The following is a 21109-nucleotide window of genomic DNA, read 5'->3' on the forward strand; positions in this document are numbered from 1 at the left end:
GTCCCTCATTTATAATTCATCTGCGCTGAGGCCCAGCTGCAGAGCGGCGCACCGGCTGCGTGGGGCCAGACACTGCCACCTCCCGGCAGCGGCACGGGCACGAGTGACAGAGCTTGGACACCCTGCAGCCAGCCCCGGGCTTGGCGTGCGGCTCCTGGCACCAGTTAGGGCACGGGCTTTGTGTAAGCATGGGCAGGACCCGCTCTCGTGGCCACCACGCAGCCTTCCTGACCCCAAAACACCACCTGCAGCCAGCCCTGCTGCCCCCTGACAAGCAGCGCAGGAGCGCCGGTGGGCACGGCGCAGAGGCTGTGGGAGGAGCGGTATCCTGGCACCGATGGAGCTGTGTGGGGCTGGTGTGAGCACAGCTCTAACCCCTCTGCCACCCTGGGGAGGCACAGGGCAAGCTCTCATCCCACCCTCAGCACACAGACAGGTAAGCTGGGGCCCCAGATCTGCTCACGTTTCACTTGCACTCGCATGGAGCAAGTGGGGCTGGCTCCACCTCTGCCACTGCTCTTTATTTACATAATTTACTCATTTATTACAAACCAAACAGACCAAGCTGCTATTTTATTAACTCCTCTGGGGAGTGCCAAAGGGATAAGATGCTGCTTCAGCACCCAGGTCTCAGCGGTTCAGCCTCCTACAGGGAACTTCTGCCTTTCCTCTTCCTGCTTGTGCCCCTGCAGCAGCTGCCTCCTCCCTTCAAACAGCACGATGGCAGCAGCCACGGCGGAGTTGAGGCTGTCCACGCCAGGCACCATGGGGATGACCAGTCTCTTCCCGCCCGTGCTGGCTGCGAGGTGAAGCGCGTCCGGGCTCAGGCCGTGGGTCTCTCCGCCAACCACTACCGCCGCTGGAGCCCGGACCCAGCTCTCGTAGTAATACTGCGCGGCGAGCTCTGGGGCGCAGCCACCCGCCGTTCCCTCCCCGTCCTCACGTTCAGCAGGAGCAGCCTTGGGTTTGGATTTTACAGGAGCCTTCAGGTTGCCAGAAGTGGAGCCAGGCCTGCCAGCTCCCTGCGACACGGGCTCTGCCTCAGCCTGAGCACCCGGGTCTTTGTGGTCGGCCACGCAGACCTGGACGCCGGCAGGGAGGTTGCTGGGGACAGATTCCCAGTCCAGGTTGGCAATGATGGGAATGCGAAAGTGAGCTCCCATGCCTGCACGAAGCACCTTTGGCTCCCACGGATCCACACACCCTGAGACAGAGGAGAGGAAAACAGTGACAGTGCAGCAGCTCTGACAAAGACTCAGTAACTGCTGGACGCTGCTCACAAACTCCATGGAACAACATCTTTAAGCACCTGTCCTACCCCAGATTTGTCAAACTAAGCTTTTTTTTCCCCCAGAGAAAGGCTCTTACCTTTGGTGAGCAGCACTTTTTCACACCCCGCTCCGGCTGCAGTCCTCAGAACAGTGCCCAGGTTTCCTGGATCCCGGATGTTGTCGCAGATGAGGACCACTGGCACGGAGCTGGCGAGCTGGGCAGCGGGGTAAGACATCTTGGCAGGGTCAGGCTTGGAAAAGATCCCTGAGGAGACAAAGTGATGAGGAGTTTCTGAGTAATACATTCCAAGGAGAGGACTGTCTCTGTCTTAGCTGACCCAGGTTTCCCTGAAGATGAGCTAGAGAAAGCCTTAGGAAAAATGCTGCTTAAAGGAGGTTTGTGAGCAGTTTGTCACTTCGCAGTGAGAACCATTTCCCAGCGGAGCTTGAGCACCGTGCTATTAAAAATGAGCATTAGCACCCCCAATGACTAGCAGCCACTTTCCCAGTTATCACAGCAGGCCAAAAAGAAGAGCGCTCTCAAATTATGCCATCCTTGACACGGTGCCAGCCTGCCTAGGAGCTGCTAGTGCAGCGATAGCCATCATCCCCTTATTAAGTGCAGAACACGTTTCCCTTCGCCCGCTGTTGCGACGGTTCCTGAGGCAACTCACCTATAACCCCCTGCGGCGTCACCAGGTCAGACCAGCTCTTAATCTCCTCAAACTTCACCTTCACCAGGCTGGCTCGCTTTAGCCGCTCCTCGGGCAGCTCCCTCAGGTGCCCGGCCGCGCTGAAGAACAAACTCTGCGGCACGGCCCCGGCCTCCAGCGCGTCCCTGACGAGCCGCAGCCCCTCCAGCAGCACCTTCCCGTGCCGGTCCCGAAAGCTCCGCGACTTGGCGACGGTCACCACTTTCCTGGGGATAGGGGAGGGGGAGAAAACCGTGACGGGAGGAAGGCGGCGGGGACCCCGGTGCCCGCGGGCCGCGCCTCACCCCAGCCTCTTGTCGCCGGGCGCCGCCTTCTCGTACCACAGCCCCGCCCCGGCCGAGCTCCGCTCCACAGCCGGCGGCCCCACGGGGCTCTGCCGCTCCTCAGCCGGCTCCTGCCGCGGCGCCAGGACCCTCGCGGGGCTCCGCCTCAGCGCCCGCACCCAGCGCCTCCCCCTCGCCGCCCCGCCGGGCCCCGCCGCCACCGCCACCGCCCGGCCCAGCCCCAGCGCCGCCATCTTGCGGCGCCGCCTCCCTCCTGTCAGCGCTGCGCCGTGACGTCATCGCGCGGGGACGGCGGGGGGCCATGGGCGCGCGGCGGGCGCTGCACTTCGTCTTCAAAGTGGGCGACCGCCCGCGCAGCGCGCGCTTCTACCGCCAGCTGCTGGGCATGAGCGTGAGCGCGGGGGGCGCGCGGCACCGCGGGCGGGAAGCGCGCGCGAGCGGCCCCCGAGGGCGGGAAGCGCGAGCGGCCCCTGACGGGAGCGGCCCCTGACGGGAGCGGCCCCTGAGGGGAAGCCGGCGCCCGCCCTCCCGCCCCCCCCGCGCAGAGCCGCCTTTTCTCCTTAGCTCGTTTTCTCCGGGGCGTGTTTTTAACGTAACCGTTTTGTTTCCTCCCCGGCAGGTTCTGAGGCACGAGGAGTTCTCGGAGGGCTGTAAGGCTAGCTGCAACGGGTGAGCGCCGCGCGTCCCCTGCGCTGAGGTGTTGTTTCTCGTGAAGCCGCCGTCGGTCGTGGCCGGGCGTGTGCCGGTGGTTTTCGTGTTGTTGAGGGGTTTTTAGAATATTCCCGTGGAATGGGCAGTGCTGCTTTGTGGGTGGATGTGGGGTATACGTTGGAACACGAATATTGCCACGTTATGAATTCAGAGTGCAAACTGAGCGGTGGCACCGCCCACACGTCTGTAATCCAACACTGACCCTACATCGTAAAGTTGTTCCTCAGCTTCCCCTCAGAATTATACTGTTATCTACTGCCTTATACACACAAGGCTTGAGTGAAAAATCCGCCCTGGCAGCCCCCCAGGCTTCTGTCAGCCCCCTTCCCATGGATGCCAGTCCTCTCTCAGCCTGTCACCGGCAGCTTTCTTGTCCTGCTCCACGCCAAGGAGCTGCTCGTGTCCTTCCAGCTGACGAGCTGCAGGTGAGGTGTTAGCAGGTAGAATTGGCTCCGCCACCCGATCAGGAGCGACAGCCCAAGGGCACGACTCTGCAGGGTGGGAGGGTGTCCGATGTGTGCTGCGGGGTCACCGTGAGCAGCCCCAAGAACTCTTCAGAGCATCACCTCCTGCTCGCTTAACGGGGGGACGCCACATTGGCTGTGCCTTTGTTCTAGAAATGCACGTTTTTGTTGAAGCATTAACGCTTGCAACTTTCGGTGCTTATTTCTCATTTTCACTAAAAATAAATGTGGATGTTCTAGCCCTTATGATGGAAAATGGAGCAAAACAATGGTGGGCTACGGGCCAGAAGACAATCACTTTGTTGCAGAATTGACTTACAACTACGGTATTGGAGAATATCGCCTTGGCAATGACTTTTTGGTAAGTGCCAAACTTCTCCCCACGGATACGCGTGACGGGAAGGCACAGTGTTAGTGCGGCTGGGAAAGTGGCTTCTCGGCCATTGTTGTTCCAGGGAATTGTGCATGTCTGTTCTGTTCTTGGCAGGGCATAACCCTTGTGTCCAGCCAGGCTGTGAGCAACGCGAAGGAGATGGGGTGGCCCCTCAAGGAAGTCACAGCTGGTGTCTTTGAAACTGAAGCCCCCGGGGGTTACAAGTTCTACCTGGAAGACAAGGAACAGCTAAAGCAAGGTGAAGTGTACATACTTGCTCTTTGTGTTTTAAAGAGACTTGTGAGTGGGGTATTAGAACTGGCTTTGCACTTGTCTCTGGCATTTTATGAAACAGGAATATGTTTTTATTATTTCTCTGTTACTTTTCTTCTCAAGAATGTAAAATTGCAAACTTAAAACTGATGTATTTTTTAACTAATCCTCGGTTATTGCAATCTTACAGATCCTGTGCTGAAGGTAACCTTGGGCGTCTCTGATCTGCATAAGTCCATTAACTACTGGTCTGATTTGCTTGGGATGAAAATATATGAGAAGGATGAGGAAAAACAAAGGGCCTTGCTAGGCTACGCGGATAACCAGGTTAGTCCTGGAAAGCTTTCCAATTCTTTAAAAGTTCTGTGTCACAGGAGTCTCTCATTCTGTGAGAACAAAGTCTTAAAGTAAAAAATCTCTAGATATAAGCAACTGTGAGCTTAACTCTTTGCACTGAAATTAAATCATGGGGGCTCCTAACTGCATTTTGTAGCTAAAAGCTAGGGTTTGCTCTGGTAATTCTGTCTCATTGGGAAATACTTGGGTGGGCAATGTTGAAATTGTCTGCCACAGCACAAAGCTGGAGGCCGTGCACGTTAGGCTTTCTTGTTTTCTTGCAGTGTAAGCTGGAGCTGAAGACCGTTGGAGGAGCAGTGGATCACGGGACAGCGTTTGGGCGGATTGCCTTTTCCTGTGCCAAGGAAGAGGTAGTAATCACACCTCCCTTACTCTTGGTGTCATCCAGCCCACTAGTGGGAGATAAAGTTCTGGTATTAGCCAAGTATCTCAGGGGTTCCCAAACTGAACAGATACTGGTTTGTATCTCTGGTGGGAATGCAATTAAGTTGCATGTAACAGGAAACTGCCCATGAGAACAACCTGAGTGCATGTGAGCTTCATCTGACTGGGGCTGGTGTTTGTTTTCTGTTTAAGCTGCCAAACATCGAAGCACTGATGAAAAAGGAGAATCAGAAAATTTTAACACCTCTGGTTAGCTTGGACACACCCGGCAAAGCTACAGTGCAAGTGATTATTCTGGCTGATCCTGTGAGTAGTACTGGAAATAATAATAAACTCAATTCGAATTTCACTCTCCCAGTTTTCTACCTGACCTGCTGTCAAATTTGGTTTAGGATGGCCATGAAATCTGTTTCGTGGGAGACGAAGCGTTTAGAGATCTGTCCAAGGTGGATCCTAATGGTGACAAACTGTTAGATGATGTAAGTAATAGACGGACGTTTGTTTTCATCCTGATTATAGACACCCGTAGAATCTGGTTTTCCTTCCACACAGGCTCCTTTTAGCTTCACCTGGAGTTTTATGAGAAGCAAGCGATATAGTGGTTTAGCTCAGGCTGCTGTCCCAAGGAAAACAAATCAATTTTTAACGTTCACTTCAGCGTCACGGCTAGTTTGCAGCCTTGCTCTCAGGGCAGCTGGCGGTGGTGTGTCTGTTGGACTTGCCAGCAGCACTCGTCTGCACGTTATTACAGAAAATGAGTTGTGAATTGTGGCAGTAACGTCAGTGCAGACGAGCACCCCGCTGAGGGGCTGTGGTATAGACCATGAGCTCTGTGGGAAGATGTTGAAACTCTTCCTGTTTTATTGCTGTATTACCAAACCATCTGGTTTTGCAGCGGCAGAGAACGTTGGTTTTCAGTGCCCGTTTTCATTGCTATATATACAAAATAGTTTCTCCATCAGAACAGCTTTCCCCTGGATTAGAGGGTTTCTCACAATCGATCCGGTTTTGTAGGACCGAGTGTGGGCAGCCAGGCGTTTGGCTGACTCAGCTGCAGTTCTGAACGTGTTCGTGCTTTTCTTTGTGCAGGCCATGGAAGCAGACAAGAGTGACTCGTGGTTTGCTGCGCAAAAGAAGAAGAAGGCGTCTGCTTAGCTGGAGAAAGAGGCAGGACTGGCTGGTCACTCGTGCCTTGGTTTTTGTCTGAGCAAAATGCCAATCATCTGTGACGTGTTGCATTGCCCCTTCCAGTGGGAGGGCGCAGTATTGTCCCATCATTTTTGTTTGTTTGTTTTAAGCTTGTATCTCTCCTTGCTGCTCTCTCCTTTCAAGCAATGTCGTGTGCCCCTTCATACGTGGGTGAAAATTAAGGATAGGCTGGGCATGTGGCTTCCAAACTGGAGCCATCAGGAGAACCTTATGTATTCCTAGTGTGATTATACGTGAAAAAGAGCTTGCTAGATTAATTAGAATATCCAGTTCTGTAATTAATGGGCTTCAGCTGTCCGAACTTGTGGTTTAGGGCAGAGACTTTCAGGCGGCCAGTGCAAAGGCCCCGCTTTGGTGGTGAGGTGCCAGGTGAGGGGAGGGGCTGCTCGTGGACCACTCGAGCACTTCGGCTGTCGGAGCGAACGCCTCCCTGAGAGCACAGTCGTCATCTCGCTAAAACATGCGGCTCTGCTGGTCTGGAACAAACGGCAGCTCCATGCCAAGGTGTTTCCCAGCTTTCAAGGTGAGGTGTTCGCTCAAGAAGCCTGTGGTGGATCCCACTGGGACCGTGCTGCACGAGGATGCTCTGGGCTCCTGCGTACGTCAGCACGCGTCGCGTCTCAGGTGCCGGGCGTGTAACCAGCAGGCAGCTCGAAATAAGTGTACAATGGTTTTGTAATTAGCTTTGATGTGGAATTACCCTCGGAAATAACAGTGCAAGGGTTATTTTATCAGAATGAAATCACTTGGCTTCTGCTAGTGGAACAAGAACAGGGGGTGCGGGGGGTGATTACCCACACGGTGCGTGTCGGGTGTGCTGCCTGGTTTTTAACCTTTCTTGGAGAAAGCCTTCAGTTTCCCAGAAAAAGCAGGCAAAATCAACAGCGTGAGCAATCAGAGACATGTCGGTGCCTGTAGCGAATGTGCTGAGTTTACAGGGGGGGGGAGGCAAGCCCTCGATGTGATTTGGGTTTACCTTTTTGATGCAGTTGACTGAATCACGGACTGACCGGGCTGAGCCTGATCTGTGCAGTCGGCCTTTACATGAATAAAGGTGATTCGTGACGAGGGCGCGCCTCCTGTCCTTCCAGCCCCCCGCCAAGCCCTTTTTGGGCAGATTTCCCTTAAATTCGGCCTCGACGCCTTGAGGCAAAGCAAAATCCCTGTTGGGGGAGGGGGGGGAGCGGGCAGCGCCTCCTCCCCGCCGCCAGGAGCCGCTGCGGGCCGGCAGCCGCCGGGGGGGGGCCGCCTGCACCGGCCTCGGAGCGCGCAGCGCTGGCCGCCCGCGGTGCCGCCGCCATGGAGCCAGGTGGGAGCGGGGGGCTCGGGGTCCCGGGGGGGGGGGTCCCGGGGGTGCCGGGGGGCTCGGTTAACGATGCGCCGCGTGTCTCCGCAGAGCCCTGGGGCGTGTGCGAGGAGATGGCCATCCTGCACGGCGCCTTCCTGCTGGCCTCCAGGCTCGTCCAGCCGCGGGCGCTGAGCGAGCTGCGCAAAGGCGAGTGGCCCCTCGTGGGGCCCCCCATCACCGACGCCCTGAAGGAGATCGGCGCCTGCTGCCCTTCCCCGCCGCAGGGCAGCCTCTGGAAGAAGGAGGCTGTGGCCGTCGTCTGGGCCAAGGTGCTGCTGCCTGCTCCCCCTGCCGCCTCGCTGGACCAGGAGTGGAGGGAAGATGCGTTTTTCTCGGTGGGAAGGATGATCCCCGACGTTAACCACACCGTCCTGTTCGAGCTGGTCAAGGCCCTCGGCGAGCCCCGGCATTTTGTGCAGCTGCTGCTGGCGCTGCCCCACGGCGTGCGCCAGAACGAGCTGGAGCGCTTGGTGCAGTACGTCGCAAGTGAGACTTCCCAGTCGGACATCAGGTTCTTGCTGGACGTGTGGTGGGAGATGATGAGACACGAGGAGGGGCAGGAAGACAGAACCGTCTCTACGTTCAGCGCCCTCGTGCATCAGCACGGGGGTGAGTCCTCTCCGGACGATGGCCTTCAGCCCCCAAAGAGGTTCAAGGGTGACCCCGGCTCTCCGAGCGGCTCTCCTGCTGCCACCAGCCTGCTCATGGTCCTGGTAGAGGGGCTAAAAGAAACCTACAGGAGCATCGCCCAGCCCCGCATGAGGTGCTACGCCTTGGCCAACCTGGTGGAGCTGCTGTCGGCGTTCAGCGAGCTGGCAGCAGAGGGCAGCCCCCTCCCTGTCACAGAGTACCTGGACAAGGTCGGCTCGGTGGTCAGCCTCTGGAGCAGCGACGCTGAAAGCCAGTACCACCACAGGGCGCTGGATGAAAAGGTGAAGGAGGCTGAGAGAAGCGTGAGCTTCTCGTCCATGGCCAGGCTCTCGCGTGAGGAACTCTTTGTGGGTTTGGACTTTCTCTGCAGCTTGCTGCGTGCCTGGGGAGAGGAGCTGCAGGGCATCCTGAACAGCTCGGAGGATCCCTGCTACGAGAGCTACCTGCTCCTCAACGCTCTTACCACCTTCAGGAAGAACCTGGTTTGCTTCTCCGAGACTGGAGGCCTGAGTAAGGATGAGATGCACAAAGCGTTCGAGCTGCTACAGACCATCGAGGACTTTGTCAAGATCAGCACCAGCCAGAAGAGCAAGGATTCAGACACCAGCCTTGTGTCTGCAGTTGCCATGACAATCATCGAGCAAAAGCTGCACCGGCACGTGGAGATGTGCTCCGTTTTTGCTTCTGAAGAGACCTGGGTCTTTTCAAAGGGCTGGGTTGAGTGCCTTGTGAAAAACAAAGAGCTCTTCCAGAAACCAGAGCTAGTTCTGAAACTGCTGCAGACTCTGGTGAACTTTGCCAAATCCTACCACGACAGGGATGCCCGAGAGATGCAGATGCAAGTAACCAAAGCCATCGTGGAATGTTACAGTGAGCTTTCACTGACTGACAAAAACCAGGTGATCTCGGGCGTCCTGGCATCTTGGGGGGGACCAGGTCTGTCCCTGAACTTGCAGGTGGTTGTGGAGGGGTTCCAGGAGGATCTCAATGTGACTTTCAACCAGATCACGAAGAGTGTGTCTGACGAAGGCCTTTCCAGGGCTGTGGCTTCTGTGGCCAGGCTCACTCTGCTGTACCCTGAGGCCACCATCAAGCAGGTTTGTAGTCTTGCTGTTGTCAACCTAGGATCACACCAGTTCCTTGCGCAAATCCTCTGCTCCCTCCCAGCGCTGAGCTTCCTGGAGACGCCCGAAGATCCAGGCAGGCCACGCAGCCTGGTGGTGCGGTGCCTGAAGGAGGCAGTATGGGAGAAGCTTTCTGCTGCAAGGGAGAAGGAGCAGTTCCTTGAGTTTCTGGCCTTTCTCATGCAGCCAAGCTCAGCTGCTCCACTTGTGTCACCTGCAGAGGTGACCAAAGCCTTTGTCCTTCCCTATTTGAAATCAGACTGTGCTCAAACAGAGCTGAGCCTGCAGATCCTCAGTAAAGTTTTGGGGATACAGTCCTATCCAGAAGAAGACTGGATCGAGTCCTGCCACCCGTTCCCGCTTCTCCTCAGCCTCTGCAAGCTCCTAGATGGCTACACAAAGTACTGGCGTCAGCCCAGGGGCCAGCCCTTCCCTTCACTGGAGACCAAAGACCTGGTGCTGAGCACCCTTGGCCAGCTCTGTGAGGCGGTAAGACCAGAAGCTGCTCCCTCTGCGGAGGTGTGGGTCCAGTCGCTGGCGTGGCTTCACAGGAAGGTGGCGTCACTGGACTGGACCGTCGGCCTCCGTCTGAAGAAGTTTTACGGAGACCACTTCAAGAACGAAGTCCCAGCCACGCTGTTTGAGATCTGCAAGCTCCCCGAGGACGAGTGGACGTCCCGGTCTTTGCCAGCCTATGGGCCGGGCAGCGGGCTCCTGGCGTGGATGGAGTGTTGCTGCGTGTCCACAGAGCTCAGGGAAACGATGCTGACGCTCCTCACGGTCAACGTGGACAACCCTGAAGAGGTGAATCTCTTCAGCAAAGGCTTCCTGGTGGCCCTCATACAGGTCCTGCCTTGGTGCAGCCACAGCGAATGGAAGAGGCTCGTGCACGTGGTCACGAACCTGCTGGAGAGGCAAGTGTTGCACGTGCCCTACACGCTGGAGTACGTGCAGTACATGCCCCTGCTCAACCTCCGGCCGTTTGCCTGCTACCTCCAGCTCTCCGTGCTCTTCCTGCGGGGCTTCCAGCTCCTCTGCAGCTCCAGCTGTTCCACCTGGCTGCCGGCAGACGCCTGGCTCCACGTGGTCCAGCTGTACTGCGGCAGCCTCACGGACCTGCTGAGCTCCATCAAGAGCACTGCGGGGTCGCCCTCGCAGCCCCCTGCGGACGGGAGCCCCGCGGAGGAGGTGTCCTTTGTCTGCATCCAGATGTTCTGCCACCTCCTGCACGTCGCCGCCATGCTGCCGCCGGACAGCGGGTGCAGCGAGCCGCTGGTGGTGGTGGCGTTGGAGATCCTCTCGCAGTACGAGGCGTTCAGCTCCGCCGACAAGTCCCCCAGCAACGTGCTGCGGAGAGCCAACGAGAGGCACTTCCTGGAGTCCATCACGGACAACGTCGGCGACGAGGAGCTGCACAGCACCCTCCTGCAGAAGCTCAGCAAGCTGGGAGCTTAGGCAGCCGGCTTGGTCGGGGCAGCACGAGGAGCTAACGAGGGCAACAGGGGAGAGCATTGGCCCTGCCGCAGGGGAGCTGCTATGTGGAAAGCTGTAAGATCTGTAATAAACCTTGTCTATTTTTCTCTTTCGAACTTATTTCCCCCCTGCTGTGTTCTCTCCTAACCTAAGCAGTGAAGGGGCCATGTGAAGATGGCTGGGAGCAGCTTTTTTTTTTTCCCCAGTGTGAATAGCTGCGAACACAACTGCTGCCAGTCCCGCGCCTCGCAGCCTCTGGCGTCAGGGAAATCATTTCCCTGCGGCTCCCCTGCCGCCAGCCCTCTCCTCGTCGCGGGCAGGTTGCCGTAATGCAGCCGGAGGGGGGAAAGCGAGTCGGGCGAGCGCTCTGCGGGACCGGCAGGTACCTCTGGCAGGAGGTACCACGACAGGGAGTCGAGACACGAGAGGCCTTGGTGCCTCCCCACCCAGCAATGAATGGCACGTGGGGGAGAAGGCGCTAAGGAAAGAAATCTTTATTTATTGGTCTCTTCCAATAGGTGCAATAGTAAACAGGGCAGTGTTGGTGCAGTAGTAAACAGGGCGGTGTTAGTGCAAACTGAGATGCCTGATCGGCCTTTTTGTCTTCAGGTAAGGCACGTTACTTGTAATAAAACCAGCAAGATACAAATATTTGTAATGGGCAGCAAGCGGATTATAACATCTCGATAGTTAACGTGACAGTAGTGGTTCTGCGATAACTGACTGTGCTGGGAAAGGCCCCCTCGTCTTCCTCCCAGCCTGTGCAGCCACGGCCAGGACAAGACCTGCTACCCCTAAGGAACGGGTCTCCCCGTGCCAGCCCTTTCCAGCCCTCCTTTTTAGCTTCTAGATGGAATGAAAGGCACAGAGCGGCCGCCGGTCTCTCAGCTGCCCTGCAGCAGAGGGAACCCCAGGCGTGTGCGGGAGGCTGCAGGGAGGAGCGGGCTGCGTTGGCTTGCCCCGTGTCCAGGGAAGGGAGGGCAGCTGCTGGGCTTGTTAACCCCACGCTGCAGCCATGGTGCAGGGCGAGCAGGGAAGCCTTTCCCTATTTCCATGGGGACTGAAGGTGGAAACGAGCTGAACCAATCAAGGACACAGCTCAGCACCCTGCTCTGGTGTTCCTGGTTCCTCTTGCACTGACCAGTTCCTTCCCTGCTTCTGGCAGGCCTCCTTTTGTGGAGGGACAGGATGGGGCAGGGGGGGTGGACCCTGCACCCTGAGCTCAGGCTGTACTGGCACCCACGGGGTGCTGCTGGTGTCAGCTGGGGGTGCGCAGGGGTGAGGAGCAACCACTTTAGGATCCTGGTGTCAACTTCACCCTCCAGCCCTGCTGGGGACACGGGAGCCACCCAGATGTCCTGGAGCTGCAGTGAGAAGCCCCTGTGGGGGTATGAGGGGAGCCCGAAGTCTGAGCCCAGCATCAGGGAGGTGCGTGTGGGAGGCTGGCTGCAGCTGTAGCTTAAGGGCAACATCGGTGAAGAGTGGGAACGGGCTGTGCAGAACCACGGCTCTGCTCCCTGCTGGAGGCTGTAAACCGGAGCTGGAGGAGTGGCTCTGAGCAGCAGCAGGGACAGGACGCGGCTCCCCCCGGCCCCAGCGCTGCTGCGTGGGGCTGGGCGCGCTCCAGCATCGCCTACGCTGCTGCTCTGCAGGCTCCCTCGCGCCGCGCCTCGCTCTGTGCTGGCGTCAGTCCCCAGAAAGGGGGGGGATTTGTAACCAGCCCCTCTCGCGTAACCGTTCGTTTGGTGCCACAGCGCCCAGAAGGAATGTCGTGCTTGGGGCAGAGCTCCTCCTCGCTGGCCCCTGCGGGCGGGAGGACGCCAGGCGCAGGAGCAACGTGGGAGGAAATTTCCCCCAGAAAGTCCCCCCGGCTGCGGCCGGCGCCGCCTGGCACGGCGGTGGAGACTCGCGGTGTGGATGCTTCTGCTGCTCTGCCCCCGCTCCGCTCCCTGCAGCGCTGGCCGTGGAGGCAGAAGAGCCGGGGACACGCACACACACACACAAACCCTTCTCCAGCCCCCGTGCTCGGCTGCCTCTGCCGGCCATTACCTGCTCTTCTCGGCGGGCGAGCGGCCGTAGAGTCGGGCGGCCTTGCGGCAGATGAGCCCGAACCAGTAGAGCTGTGGGGCGAGGAGGGAGGCGTTGGCGATGTTGCAGTGCAGGGGGATGCGGAAAGGCACCAGGTACACCGGGATCCCCGCCTGCCTGGCGTAGGCCGCGTACATGAAGGGGAAGAGGAGAATGCGGCAGAGGAAGAAAGTCACCAGGATGAGGATCCCGTTCACCTTGTGCAGGAGCGTGTCCTGCATCTTGAGCTGGGGAAGGAAGAAGGAAGAGCGCAGGTGAGGGCTGTGGAAGCAGCACTCCCGTGCTCCCCAGGTGATGGCCACGCTCGGAGCATGGAGATGCAGCAGCAGCAGCAGGAGCTGGTCCTGCCCCGCAGCCCTGCAGGCCAGGAGCTGGGTGAGGGGGAGTGGAGGGGGCTCCAAATGCAGCCCCCTACACCCAGGTGCTGCGGAGGGGAGCAGGGGACGAGCAGTGGGCAGCAGGGGCCCATCCAGCCGGTGAGCCCGGCCCTGAGGCACAGCAGAACGGCTGCGATGAGCCCCGTCCCCCCCTCGTGTACCTGCATGAGGATTTTGCCCAGGGATACAAAAGGCGTGCTCAGCTCTGCCGTGAAGATGCAGCCCACGAAGAAATCCCCCAGCTCTCCCCTGAAGTGCTGCAAATGAAGACAGCGGTGAGGGCTGTGCTCAGGGCCCAGCTGACAGCCCAGCAGCTAACACCGAGCATCTCCCTGGGTTCAGGGCTCCTGCCAGGGAGCGATGCTTTGCCAGACACAGCCTTGGCTGCACGGGTGCTGAATGCGAGGCCAGCCAAGTAACTCTGTGAGCGGAGACCCTCTGCAGGTCGGTCTGAGACGGGAGAAAAGCACTGAGCAAGTGCTGAGGCGTCTCCCTTCTGGGGCAGGTGGGCACCCTCCTCTGCAGGAAGCTTTCAGGGTGCGAGCAGGACGCTGCCCTGTCTGGGAGCAAGGGGCAGGATGCGGTGACACCCAGCTGTGCTTCATGCCCCGTGCTCCAGGGCAGGGACAGCTGGGGACAGGAGGGAAGGAGCTGCTGCAGATGGTGACACAGGGAATGAGGCTCGTTGGGCAAGGGACGGACCCGCTGTGATGCAACCATCCGCGGTGACACCCAGGGACACCCCCGCGGGGCTGCGTTCACAGCCCTTACCTGGGCGACGGGGGTGAGCACGATGAGGATGAAGAGGTGGTGGGTCACCATGAGCCGCTCCTGCAGCAGGAAGCTCCACACGCTGGCCAGCGAGTGCTTCTTCTCCGCTCTGCCCTTCTCCTGGCTCTTGTGCCAGTGGCAGAGGTACATGACGTAGATGTCGTAGGTCATGTAGGGAACGAGGACCCAGATGTACTCCACGGCCAGCCAGTGCCTGGGGAGGGAGCAGCACACGGAGCTGTGGCGAGGGGGAGTCGAGGCAGAGCACGCCCCGACGGCACCCCCGGGCCCATCTGCTAGTAAATGAGGTGGTTGTGTTCCTGCACCCGTGCTACTTGGCGTGAAGGGGGAGCGACGGGTAATTCCTGAAGGCAGCAGGCAAGCGGTGCTCTCAAAGCAACGTGTTTATCCAGGCGGTGACTTCAGGTTTCTGGTAGGGCCGTGCAATCAGCCTTGTGTCAGGCAGGAAAGCCACAGCGACGAGTGACAGAGATCCCCATCTCCCGAGGAACCCGGGGGCTCGGGGACCCAGCGCCGCTCCGAGTCTGGTCCGCAGAAACGTGACCGTTCCCTGCAGTATTTGGGGGCCCAGCACCCTCTTTCCCCAAGGACGCTTCCTCGGCACTGCCCCGTTCGTGGCTCGCCGTGCCAGGCGCCGCAGGGCCAAGCACAAACACACGGCGATTAGCCGGGCAGGCAGGTGTGTGCCAGGGCTGGAGAGCTGCGCAGGGCAGGTGCACGGCACCTCCCCGCATCAAGGGCTCATCTGCCAGCCCTGCAGCACGCAGTGCCCCCCCGGGACATCCGGAGCCAACACCTGGTGGGCATAAAACGCTGAGACTGGGTGCCTTCTGCGTGCCCCTCCTGTCGGCTGCCCAGCCCGGGTTAGCGTCCGAACGCAGCTGGAGACCTCAGAGTTAACTGGAGGTGCCTGGCCCGGACTGGAGAGAGTGAAGTGCAAGATGTTTAATTCAGGCAATAAATCCCTGAGAGACGTTTGCCTGTTGGGAAATAATTGCACGCAGATGCCTGTTCCCAAAGTATGTTGGAATCCCGGTTGCACAACGCGGCTGCAGTAACCCCAGCTCGGCACGGGGACCGGGCTCCTCGAAAAGCACCGCGCGGAGCTGCAGGGGCAGGGAAAGCACCGCTGCTCGCAGAAACGTAGCTCGGGGCCCGAATAAATCCGCTCTCGCTCTCCTGCTGCCTCAAGAAAAATTTCCGTGTGTGTGTTCCTACTTCAGCCAGGAAGATATCCAAAATGTGGGGATATCGCGGGGAGGGGGATGTTGTTGGTACAACTCGCCCAGGGCTTCAGAGGGTAATTAGTGCCAGCAGTGCAATGCTTTGTCTGCCTATGTAAATAAATTGGCAGGTTTTATTGCAGCCCTTGTGGTGCTTCCTGGCTCTCTGTCTTGCTGTCTTTCTCCGGGACCTTCCCCGCTGAGCGCTGTGCTGCGGTTCCCCCAGATTCAAGGAAAATCCGGGGCTCTGGCCACGTCTTCGCACCGAGCCGCTGGCCCTGAGCGCGGGGGCTGCTGGCAGCCGCCTTCCTCGCCGCAGGGCTGGGATGGTTCCCCTGACCACCCGGCGGGTTTGGGAGGGTTGAGGTCCAACTCACTGGGATCCCGCTGCAGTGAGACGAGACCTTTCGCACCCGTGTGCCCGAGGCACCGCAGGGACCCGGGGCTGCTCACGGCCCCGCGCAGCCCTCGGTGCTCTGTGGGCAGGAGGATGCTCACGCAGGTACCTGGCGGCCGGGCTCCGTGCAGGTGCTCTCACCGCCAGCCTTTGCGCTGATTTACACCGCAAAGAGCCGAAATCTGACCCAGTGCTCGCCCACCGCCTCGGCACGGCTACGTTCTCTGTACCTCTGCTTTCTCTGCTGCTCTCAGCTCTGGCTTCGAGCCTCCTGCCCTGGGTCGCTCTGCTCGGGGCTCCTCACAGGGCAGCTGCCGCGAACCCCAGAAGGGCCAGGGCTGCTCCCCGAGCAACACCAGGGATTTCTGCTCCAGGGCCTGCGGGGCTGCCCCTCTCCGTCCACCCCCCGTTCCCAATAACGGGGAGCCCCCCCGTGCCGCCCCCCGGTGCCCCCCCGTTACCTGTCTCGCACCACGTCCCCGCAGCTAAGCACCACCGTGAGCCCCGACACCGTCGCCATCGTGGCTTGGACCGTCGACACCAGCCTGCAAGCAGCAAAGAGGAAGGCGGAGGCGGCTCAGAGCCGCGCACGGCGCTCGCCAGGCCCCGATGGGACCGGACCGGACCGGACCGGGCCGGGCACCACCAACCACCGCCAGTACCGGGGCTCGCCTTCCTCCCCCCGGCCCCGTACCTGCCGCTGAGCAGGACGCGGTCTCGGATGCTCCATGCCGGGGCCGCCCAGCGCAGCGCCCGGCTGCAGAGGGCGAAGAGCCCCGGGAAGAAGGCGGAGGCGAGGGCGAGCGTCCGCCACATGGGGCCCGCGCCGCCGCCACCGCCGCCGCCACCGCCCGCCGGGGCGCGCCGCGAAGCCCCGCCCACCGCAGACCACGCCCCCACTCCTCCGGTAAGCCCCGCCCTCCCTCCGGTAAGCCCCGCCCCCCTCCTCCCCTCGGTCCTCCCGTTTCCCGGCATGCCGCGCGGCCCGGAAGCGGCGGGCCGCCATGGAGGAGGACGAGCCCGAGCTGGCGGCCGGGCTGGAGGCGGCGCTGGAGCTGGCGCCCGCCGTGCAGGCCGCGATCGAGCAGGTGGGGGGGGGGACGGGACGGGGCTGGTGGGGCCTGGGAGCAGCGCAGGGCACGGTCGGTGCGGCTGCCTGCGCGTTGAGAGGCGGTTCCTGACAGGCTCGTGTCGCCCCTGCCAGGTTTCTGGGGGCTTCCTTGGCCCCTTCAGGCCCCTTCAGGCCCCTTCAGGCCCCTTCAGGCCCCTTCAGGCCCCTTCAGGCCCCGCGGTGGCGGTTTGCTTGGTGGTGCTGTGCCCACAGGAGGGGCTGGCTCGGACATACAGGGCTGTACGGGCTTGTGGCTGGGCGAGAGTGGGCTGTAATGCTGCTGTGGAGTGGTGGGGCAGGTGGCACTGCGGCTCTGTCCTCCCCTTGGCTCCAGTGTGTGACAGCTCCTGGTGATGGAGATGTCTGGTGGAGGTCTTACTCATCGCATGCTGGAGGTGACTGTGGAGCTGGGCGGGTGCCTGTGAAGCTCTGCCTGTAGGTGGAAGCTGCTGAAGAGGCCTGTACCAAGGCGAAGTTGCTCCCGTTTAAACACTCTGACACAACCACTGCTTTTACTCTGGGAAGGGTGGAGAAAGGTGAACGATGTGTGTGCCCAGTTAAAGCAGGGTTTTGTGAGGGCCTTGTGACTGGGGTGACGTGTGGAGGTGCTGCTGCAGTGTGATGTGGGGGCTGCTGTGCTTGCTTGGTGTGGTTTTGACCACAGAAAGCAGAGCTGATGGCTGTATAAATATGGAATAAATGTGGAACCAGAGAAGGGGACCCAGCGGGTTTCAGTCTGCAGGGACAAAAAGCAAAGCCTGCCAGCTGTATTTGCATCGTTTGAGCTACTTCTGAAGACAGATCTGTCTGCGCCACAGTTGCTCTCTTCCCTTTCCCACGGGTAGGAGGAATCATCCAACCGATTCTATTTCTTTCCCCCTCTTTCATGTGCGAGTGGCAAACCCCAAGTCTCCAGAGAACTTGTCCAAACACTTCTTAACTCATCGTGTTTCGTATTACGTGGCTGTGAAAAGCAAATCCTCTGCCTCTCGCCATGGGGCCTCGCAAAGCCCAAGCGAAGATAAGGGCAAGGCCTCAGCAGGGGTCATCATTTCCAGACAACTGCAAAGCTCAGAATGGTTTGGGATGCATAATTAACGGCTCGTGTGTCTCGGGAATTCCTTGCGCAGGGCTGATTGTGCCTGGGCTCTGCGTGGAAGCACGCACGTATGGTGTCTGTGTTTACCCAGGCTGATAGCCCCAGGAATTTTGGGAGGTCGGAGATCTCGGGAGACCTTACAGGGGGGAGAGGCCTGACTGCCGTTTGTGCAGGCTTGTTAGAACGCTGCTGAACACAACCTGAAGTGGGTGCTGAGGTAACTAGAAGTAGCAGATACGATGTAAAGCTACAGAAACTAAAGTTGGTTGTATTTTTTGTATTTTATGTTGTTGATTGTATCTTTTCCCTCTCTCTCCTCAGGTATTTCCCAGCCAAGATCCCCTTGACAGAGCAGATTTCAACGCTGTGGAGTACATCAACACTCTCTTTCCCACCGAGCAAGTAAGTAGTGCTCTCCTCCCTGCAAGGAGTAACCTGATAGTAAATGACTGAAGGCGTGTGTAAACCTGTAAAGCCTTTTCTTCCAAACAATAGCATATGCAGTAATGCTGTGACAATAATCACTTCTTAAATCCTCATCTAATGAGGTTTGCTCGTTACGCAGCTGCTTTGTACCCGAAGTGCTTGCTGGAGTCAAAGTTCTTTGATCTGTGGACGTAAATTAGCTTTTTACACAGAGGTTTGTGTAGCAGCACACCCCATAACGTGCTGTGTGTTAATCATTAGTGAATCCTCAAGGCTTTGACCGCATAAGGCAGGTGTTACATGTGAAGAGTCATCCGTGTTTGTAACCCATTGTTTCTTTTGAGATGTAAAGAAGGAGATTGCTGTGGGGTCATTATCCATACTTGGTCTTCCCCAGATCAGCCCCGGGGCAGTTTTGGAGTAAGCTATTGCAGAAAGGTGTTTCTGCAGCTGGAGACTGGGTTGGGAGGCAGCTCCAACGCAGGTTTTACCATGTTTAAGACCTCTGCAGGGCTGACTTTTTGGCCTTCAGGTGTCTCTCTTCAGTTTGCTGGTGGTGCTGGCTTGTCCTTTCTCCTTTTAGCTGGTGGAAAGCTATTTTCCCCCCTCGGAGCCCCTGATACAGCTCCAGCAGCAGCCAGGCCTCCTCCAGCCGTGTGGCTGGGTGCCTGGGCTCTGCGGGAGGGTCGTGGCCAGGGAAGGTGAGAGCTCTGCACCGCACTGCCCGCTGGAGGTCACTGTCACCACGGCATTGCAGGGCCGTTCTGCTGACTGCAGGCTCCAGGCAGTGCTGAGAATTACAGGGGGCACCCTGCTTGCCTGGGGCTGAGAGGGAGCTGCAGGGCTGGACTGCCCTGCCTTCTGCTGCTGTTGTGTGACCTGAAGAGCCTCTGAGTTGCCCTGTGTCTGTTTCTCCAGCTGTAAAGCAAAGTCGTGCTCTCCTTTTTGTAAAGTAAGATGTGCGAGAACGTGCTGGTGTGTAGCAAAGTAAGGAGGGAAAACCTACTAACTTCCCGTTGTGTTTTTCATGTTGTAGTCTTTGGCAAACATCGACGAGGTAGTGAACAAAATCAGACTGAAAATCAGGTAAGTGTTGCTCCGTTTCATCGCATCTCGGATGGGCGGTAGTCTGGTTGTTACCAAGGCTTCATAAGTACAGCCTGTGCTGTGGCTAATTAGAGCTTTTAATTTGCTTAAAAGACGAGGACAGGATCAACCTGAAGTTTAATAGAGTCAAAAATGTATCACTAATTAGAGGTTTTCCTATATCCTGCCCCTATTGTGTAATATCTGCCTTTCAGGTTATTTTATGATGGGTTGCAGGAATCAAGGAGCAACTTTTAGTGCAATTTGAAGGCTGAGAGAACAAACTACCCAGAATATTTGGCTGCTGAGAGTTTTTGTTTGTGAGGTCAAAGCAGCAATTGTAAAAGCTCTCATTTTATGTTTTTGTTGTTGTTCTTCTTACCGTAAATGTAAAATAGAACTAACTCTGCAGGAGAAGACTTAGGTTTCTGCACAGTCTGGCACCGGCAGCCTGAAAAGATTGAGACAGCACTTTAATATATGAGAAGTGGAAATGAAAACCGACGAGGGAAAATGTGTGATATTGCTTAAGGGAAGAGAAATGCAAGGAGCCCCAATTAGATTATGTAAATCTTTTTATTTTTGCAACAGCAGCTTTAAATTGTGTAAGATACTGCCCTACAGAGAGAGGGAGAAAGAAGGATGAGTTCAGCATAGGGAGCACCAGCTTTTGGATTTTAAAGCAGTTTTGTAGCTCTCAAGGTTCGCAGAAATTATTTTGGTTGGGCATATAGAGAATGGATTTGACATCATGAATTGCTTTCTGCAGGAGGTTGGATGACAACATTCGAACTGTAGTGAGGGGACAGACGAACGTGGGACAGGATGGCAGGCAGGTATGTGTATTTCATCTCGAGCAAAGCCAGCGGTTCTCATCTTGTGATGCTAAATTGAGGCTTGGCTCTGACAAGCAGCAACCTGCTCTCCTCGTTAGGGAGGTGTTTCTGCTCTTTTACACTAATGACTTCCCGAGCTGCGTTGTGAACAGCTGCTCTGTCCTGCCTTCTGATCACCCTGCAAAGGGAAGTGGATGAGAAATCGATTATAAAAATCAAAAGCAAAACCAGGAGGCTTGTGGTTGTGCCTGTCTGAAGCTAATTATAAACTAACAGGATTAAACAGGTACAAACACATTTGCCATCGAGTAAGAATCGATAAGAGGCTATTGAGCCTTCTAACTAGGCTGTTTGCTGAAGTATCCCGAGAAGTATCCCGAGTGACTAAGCTCGATGACTGGCTGCCAGTTCATCCTGTGTCTTACACGGCCACCAGGTTTTCCTTTTGTCTCTTTCTTGACAGATGTGTTTGCTCAGAGCACAGTATTGAATGGCACGGCCACGGCTGCGGTGTTTGTGAACACTGAGCTTGGTCCGCGTGTTATCTGGTTGTGAGGTATCACTTGGTGCAGCTGTTCTTCCTGTGTCTATTGATTCATCTCTTTTAATTCCGGATTTAAGAAGGGGTTGCTGGGTTGGGATAGGCACTCCCTCCCCAGCAAGGCTTTTCCAGCAATTCCACTTCTTGCTGCGGTAGCAGTTGGCACATATTTGCTCTCTTCTTGTGATAGCACTGCCCCCACTCTCACTTCCCCCCTTATAAAGTCTGTTGGGTTGAAAGAATAAGTTCTGGGCAAGCTGGACATGAAGCCCCTGCAGGAAGTGGTGAAAAGAGAAAGCGTGGAGAAAGACCAAGATGAAAACGTACATCGCTGGCTGGCTTCCAACAGGCTGTGTGTGCAGCCTTGTGCTCCAAGGGATTTAGAGAGGTTACATCATCGGAGAACACGCAGAGACCGGGGCTTGAGGTGAAAAACTTTTCATTTCTAATCCTACCTCTGCCACAGAGTCTGGCACCGAGTGAATTATTTACCTTATC

The 21109-nt window shown here is 57.5% G+C and overlaps 5 protein-coding genes across 5 annotated transcripts in view; 3 read left to right on the forward strand and 2 right to left on the reverse strand.

The window, feature by feature from the left end:
• Nucleotides 1-490: 490 nt before the first annotated feature.
• On the reverse strand, nt 491-2518 carry MRM3 (mitochondrial rRNA methyltransferase 3; the record flags this gene model as incomplete). Its single annotated transcript, XM_035343439.1, has 5 exons — nt 491-1204; nt 1369-1536; nt 1946-2190; nt 2269-2439; nt 2478-2518. Coding segments are annotated over 5 exons (1191 nt in total), but the record flags the coding sequence as incomplete, so codon positions are not given.
• Nucleotides 2519-2530: 12 nt separating this feature from the next.
• GLOD4 (glyoxalase domain containing 4) lies at nt 2531-7107 on the forward strand. The gene is made up of 9 exons (XM_035342812.1): nt 2531-2659; nt 2888-2937; nt 3684-3804; nt 3931-4075; nt 4280-4416; nt 4710-4796; nt 5023-5136; nt 5223-5309; nt 5920-7107. Exons 1-9 carry the CDS (start codon nt 2570-2572, stop codon nt 5983-5985), a joined length of 897 nt encoding a protein of 298 aa, XP_035198703.1. The 5' UTR covers nt 2531-2569; the 3' UTR covers nt 5986-7107.
• Nucleotides 7108-7213: 106 nt separating this feature from the next.
• Nucleotides 7214-10751, forward strand: GEMIN4 (gem nuclear organelle associated protein 4). The gene is made up of 2 exons (XM_035342802.1): nt 7214-7348; nt 7436-10751. Exons 1-2 carry the CDS (start codon nt 7339-7341, stop codon nt 10615-10617), a joined length of 3192 nt encoding a protein of 1063 aa, XP_035198693.1. The 5' UTR covers nt 7214-7338; the 3' UTR covers nt 10618-10751.
• Nucleotides 10752-12464: 1713 nt separating this feature from the next.
• TLCD3A (TLC domain containing 3A) lies at nt 12465-16403 on the reverse strand. The gene is made up of 5 exons (XM_035342814.1): nt 16207-16403; nt 15974-16057; nt 13872-14085; nt 13262-13357; nt 12465-12950 (listed from the first exon to the last, which is right to left on the reverse strand). The coding sequence occupies exons 1-5, from the start codon at nt 16326-16328 to the stop codon at nt 12681-12683; spliced, it is 786 nt and encodes a 261-aa protein (XP_035198705.1). The 5' UTR covers nt 16329-16403; the 3' UTR covers nt 12465-12680.
• A 51-nt stretch (nt 16404-16454) lies between these two features.
• VPS53 (VPS53 subunit of GARP complex) overlaps nt 16455-21109 on the forward strand; it is a 62085-nt gene continuing 57430 nt past the window's right edge. The window contains exons 1-4 of the mRNA XM_035342803.1: nt 16455-16600; nt 18044-18124; nt 19185-19234; nt 20004-20070. Of these exons, the coding sequence (XP_035198694.1) occupies nt 16517-16600; nt 18044-18124; nt 19185-19234; nt 20004-20070 (282 nt within the window). The 5' untranslated portion in view covers nt 16455-16516. The remainder of the gene's footprint in view (nt 16601-18043; nt 18125-19184; nt 19235-20003; nt 20071-21109) is intronic.

The sequence above is a fragment of the Oxyura jamaicensis genome, chromosome 19, assembly GCF_011077185.1.
Source record: "Oxyura jamaicensis isolate SHBP4307 breed ruddy duck chromosome 19, BPBGC_Ojam_1.0, whole genome shotgun sequence".
Classification (NCBI taxonomy): Eukaryota; Metazoa; Chordata; class Aves; order Anseriformes; family Anatidae; genus Oxyura; species Oxyura jamaicensis.

What these genes read in the sequence shown, in the direction of transcription:
- GLOD4 (XM_035342812.1), top strand. Translation starts at nt 2,570, where the DNA reads ATGGGCGCGCGGCGGGCGCTGCACTTCGTCTTCAAAGTGGGCGACCGC. An exon ending in TAGGCTACGCGGATAACCAG is followed by an intron (nt 4,417 to 4,709) that starts GTTAGTCCTGGA and finishes GTTTTCTTGCAG; the next exon opens with TGTAAGCTGGAGCTGAAGAC. An exon ending in TGATTATTCTGGCTGATCCT is followed by an intron (nt 5,137 to 5,222) that starts GTGAGTAGTACT and finishes AATTTGGTTTAG; the next exon opens with GATGGCCATGAAATCTGTTT.
- TLCD3A (XM_035342814.1), bottom strand. Translation starts at nt 16,328, where the DNA reads ATGTGGCGGACGCTCGCCCTCGCCTCCGCCTTCTTCCCGGGGCTCTTC. An exon ending in TGCTCACCCCCGTCGCCCAG is followed by an intron (nt 13,358 to 13,871) that starts GTAAGGGCTGTG and finishes CTTCATTTGCAG; the next exon opens with CACTTCAGGGGAGAGCTGGG. An exon ending in TGGGCAAAATCCTCATGCAG is followed by an intron (nt 12,951 to 13,261) that starts GTACACGAGGGG and finishes TTCCTTCCCCAG; the next exon opens with CTCAAGATGCAGGACACGCT.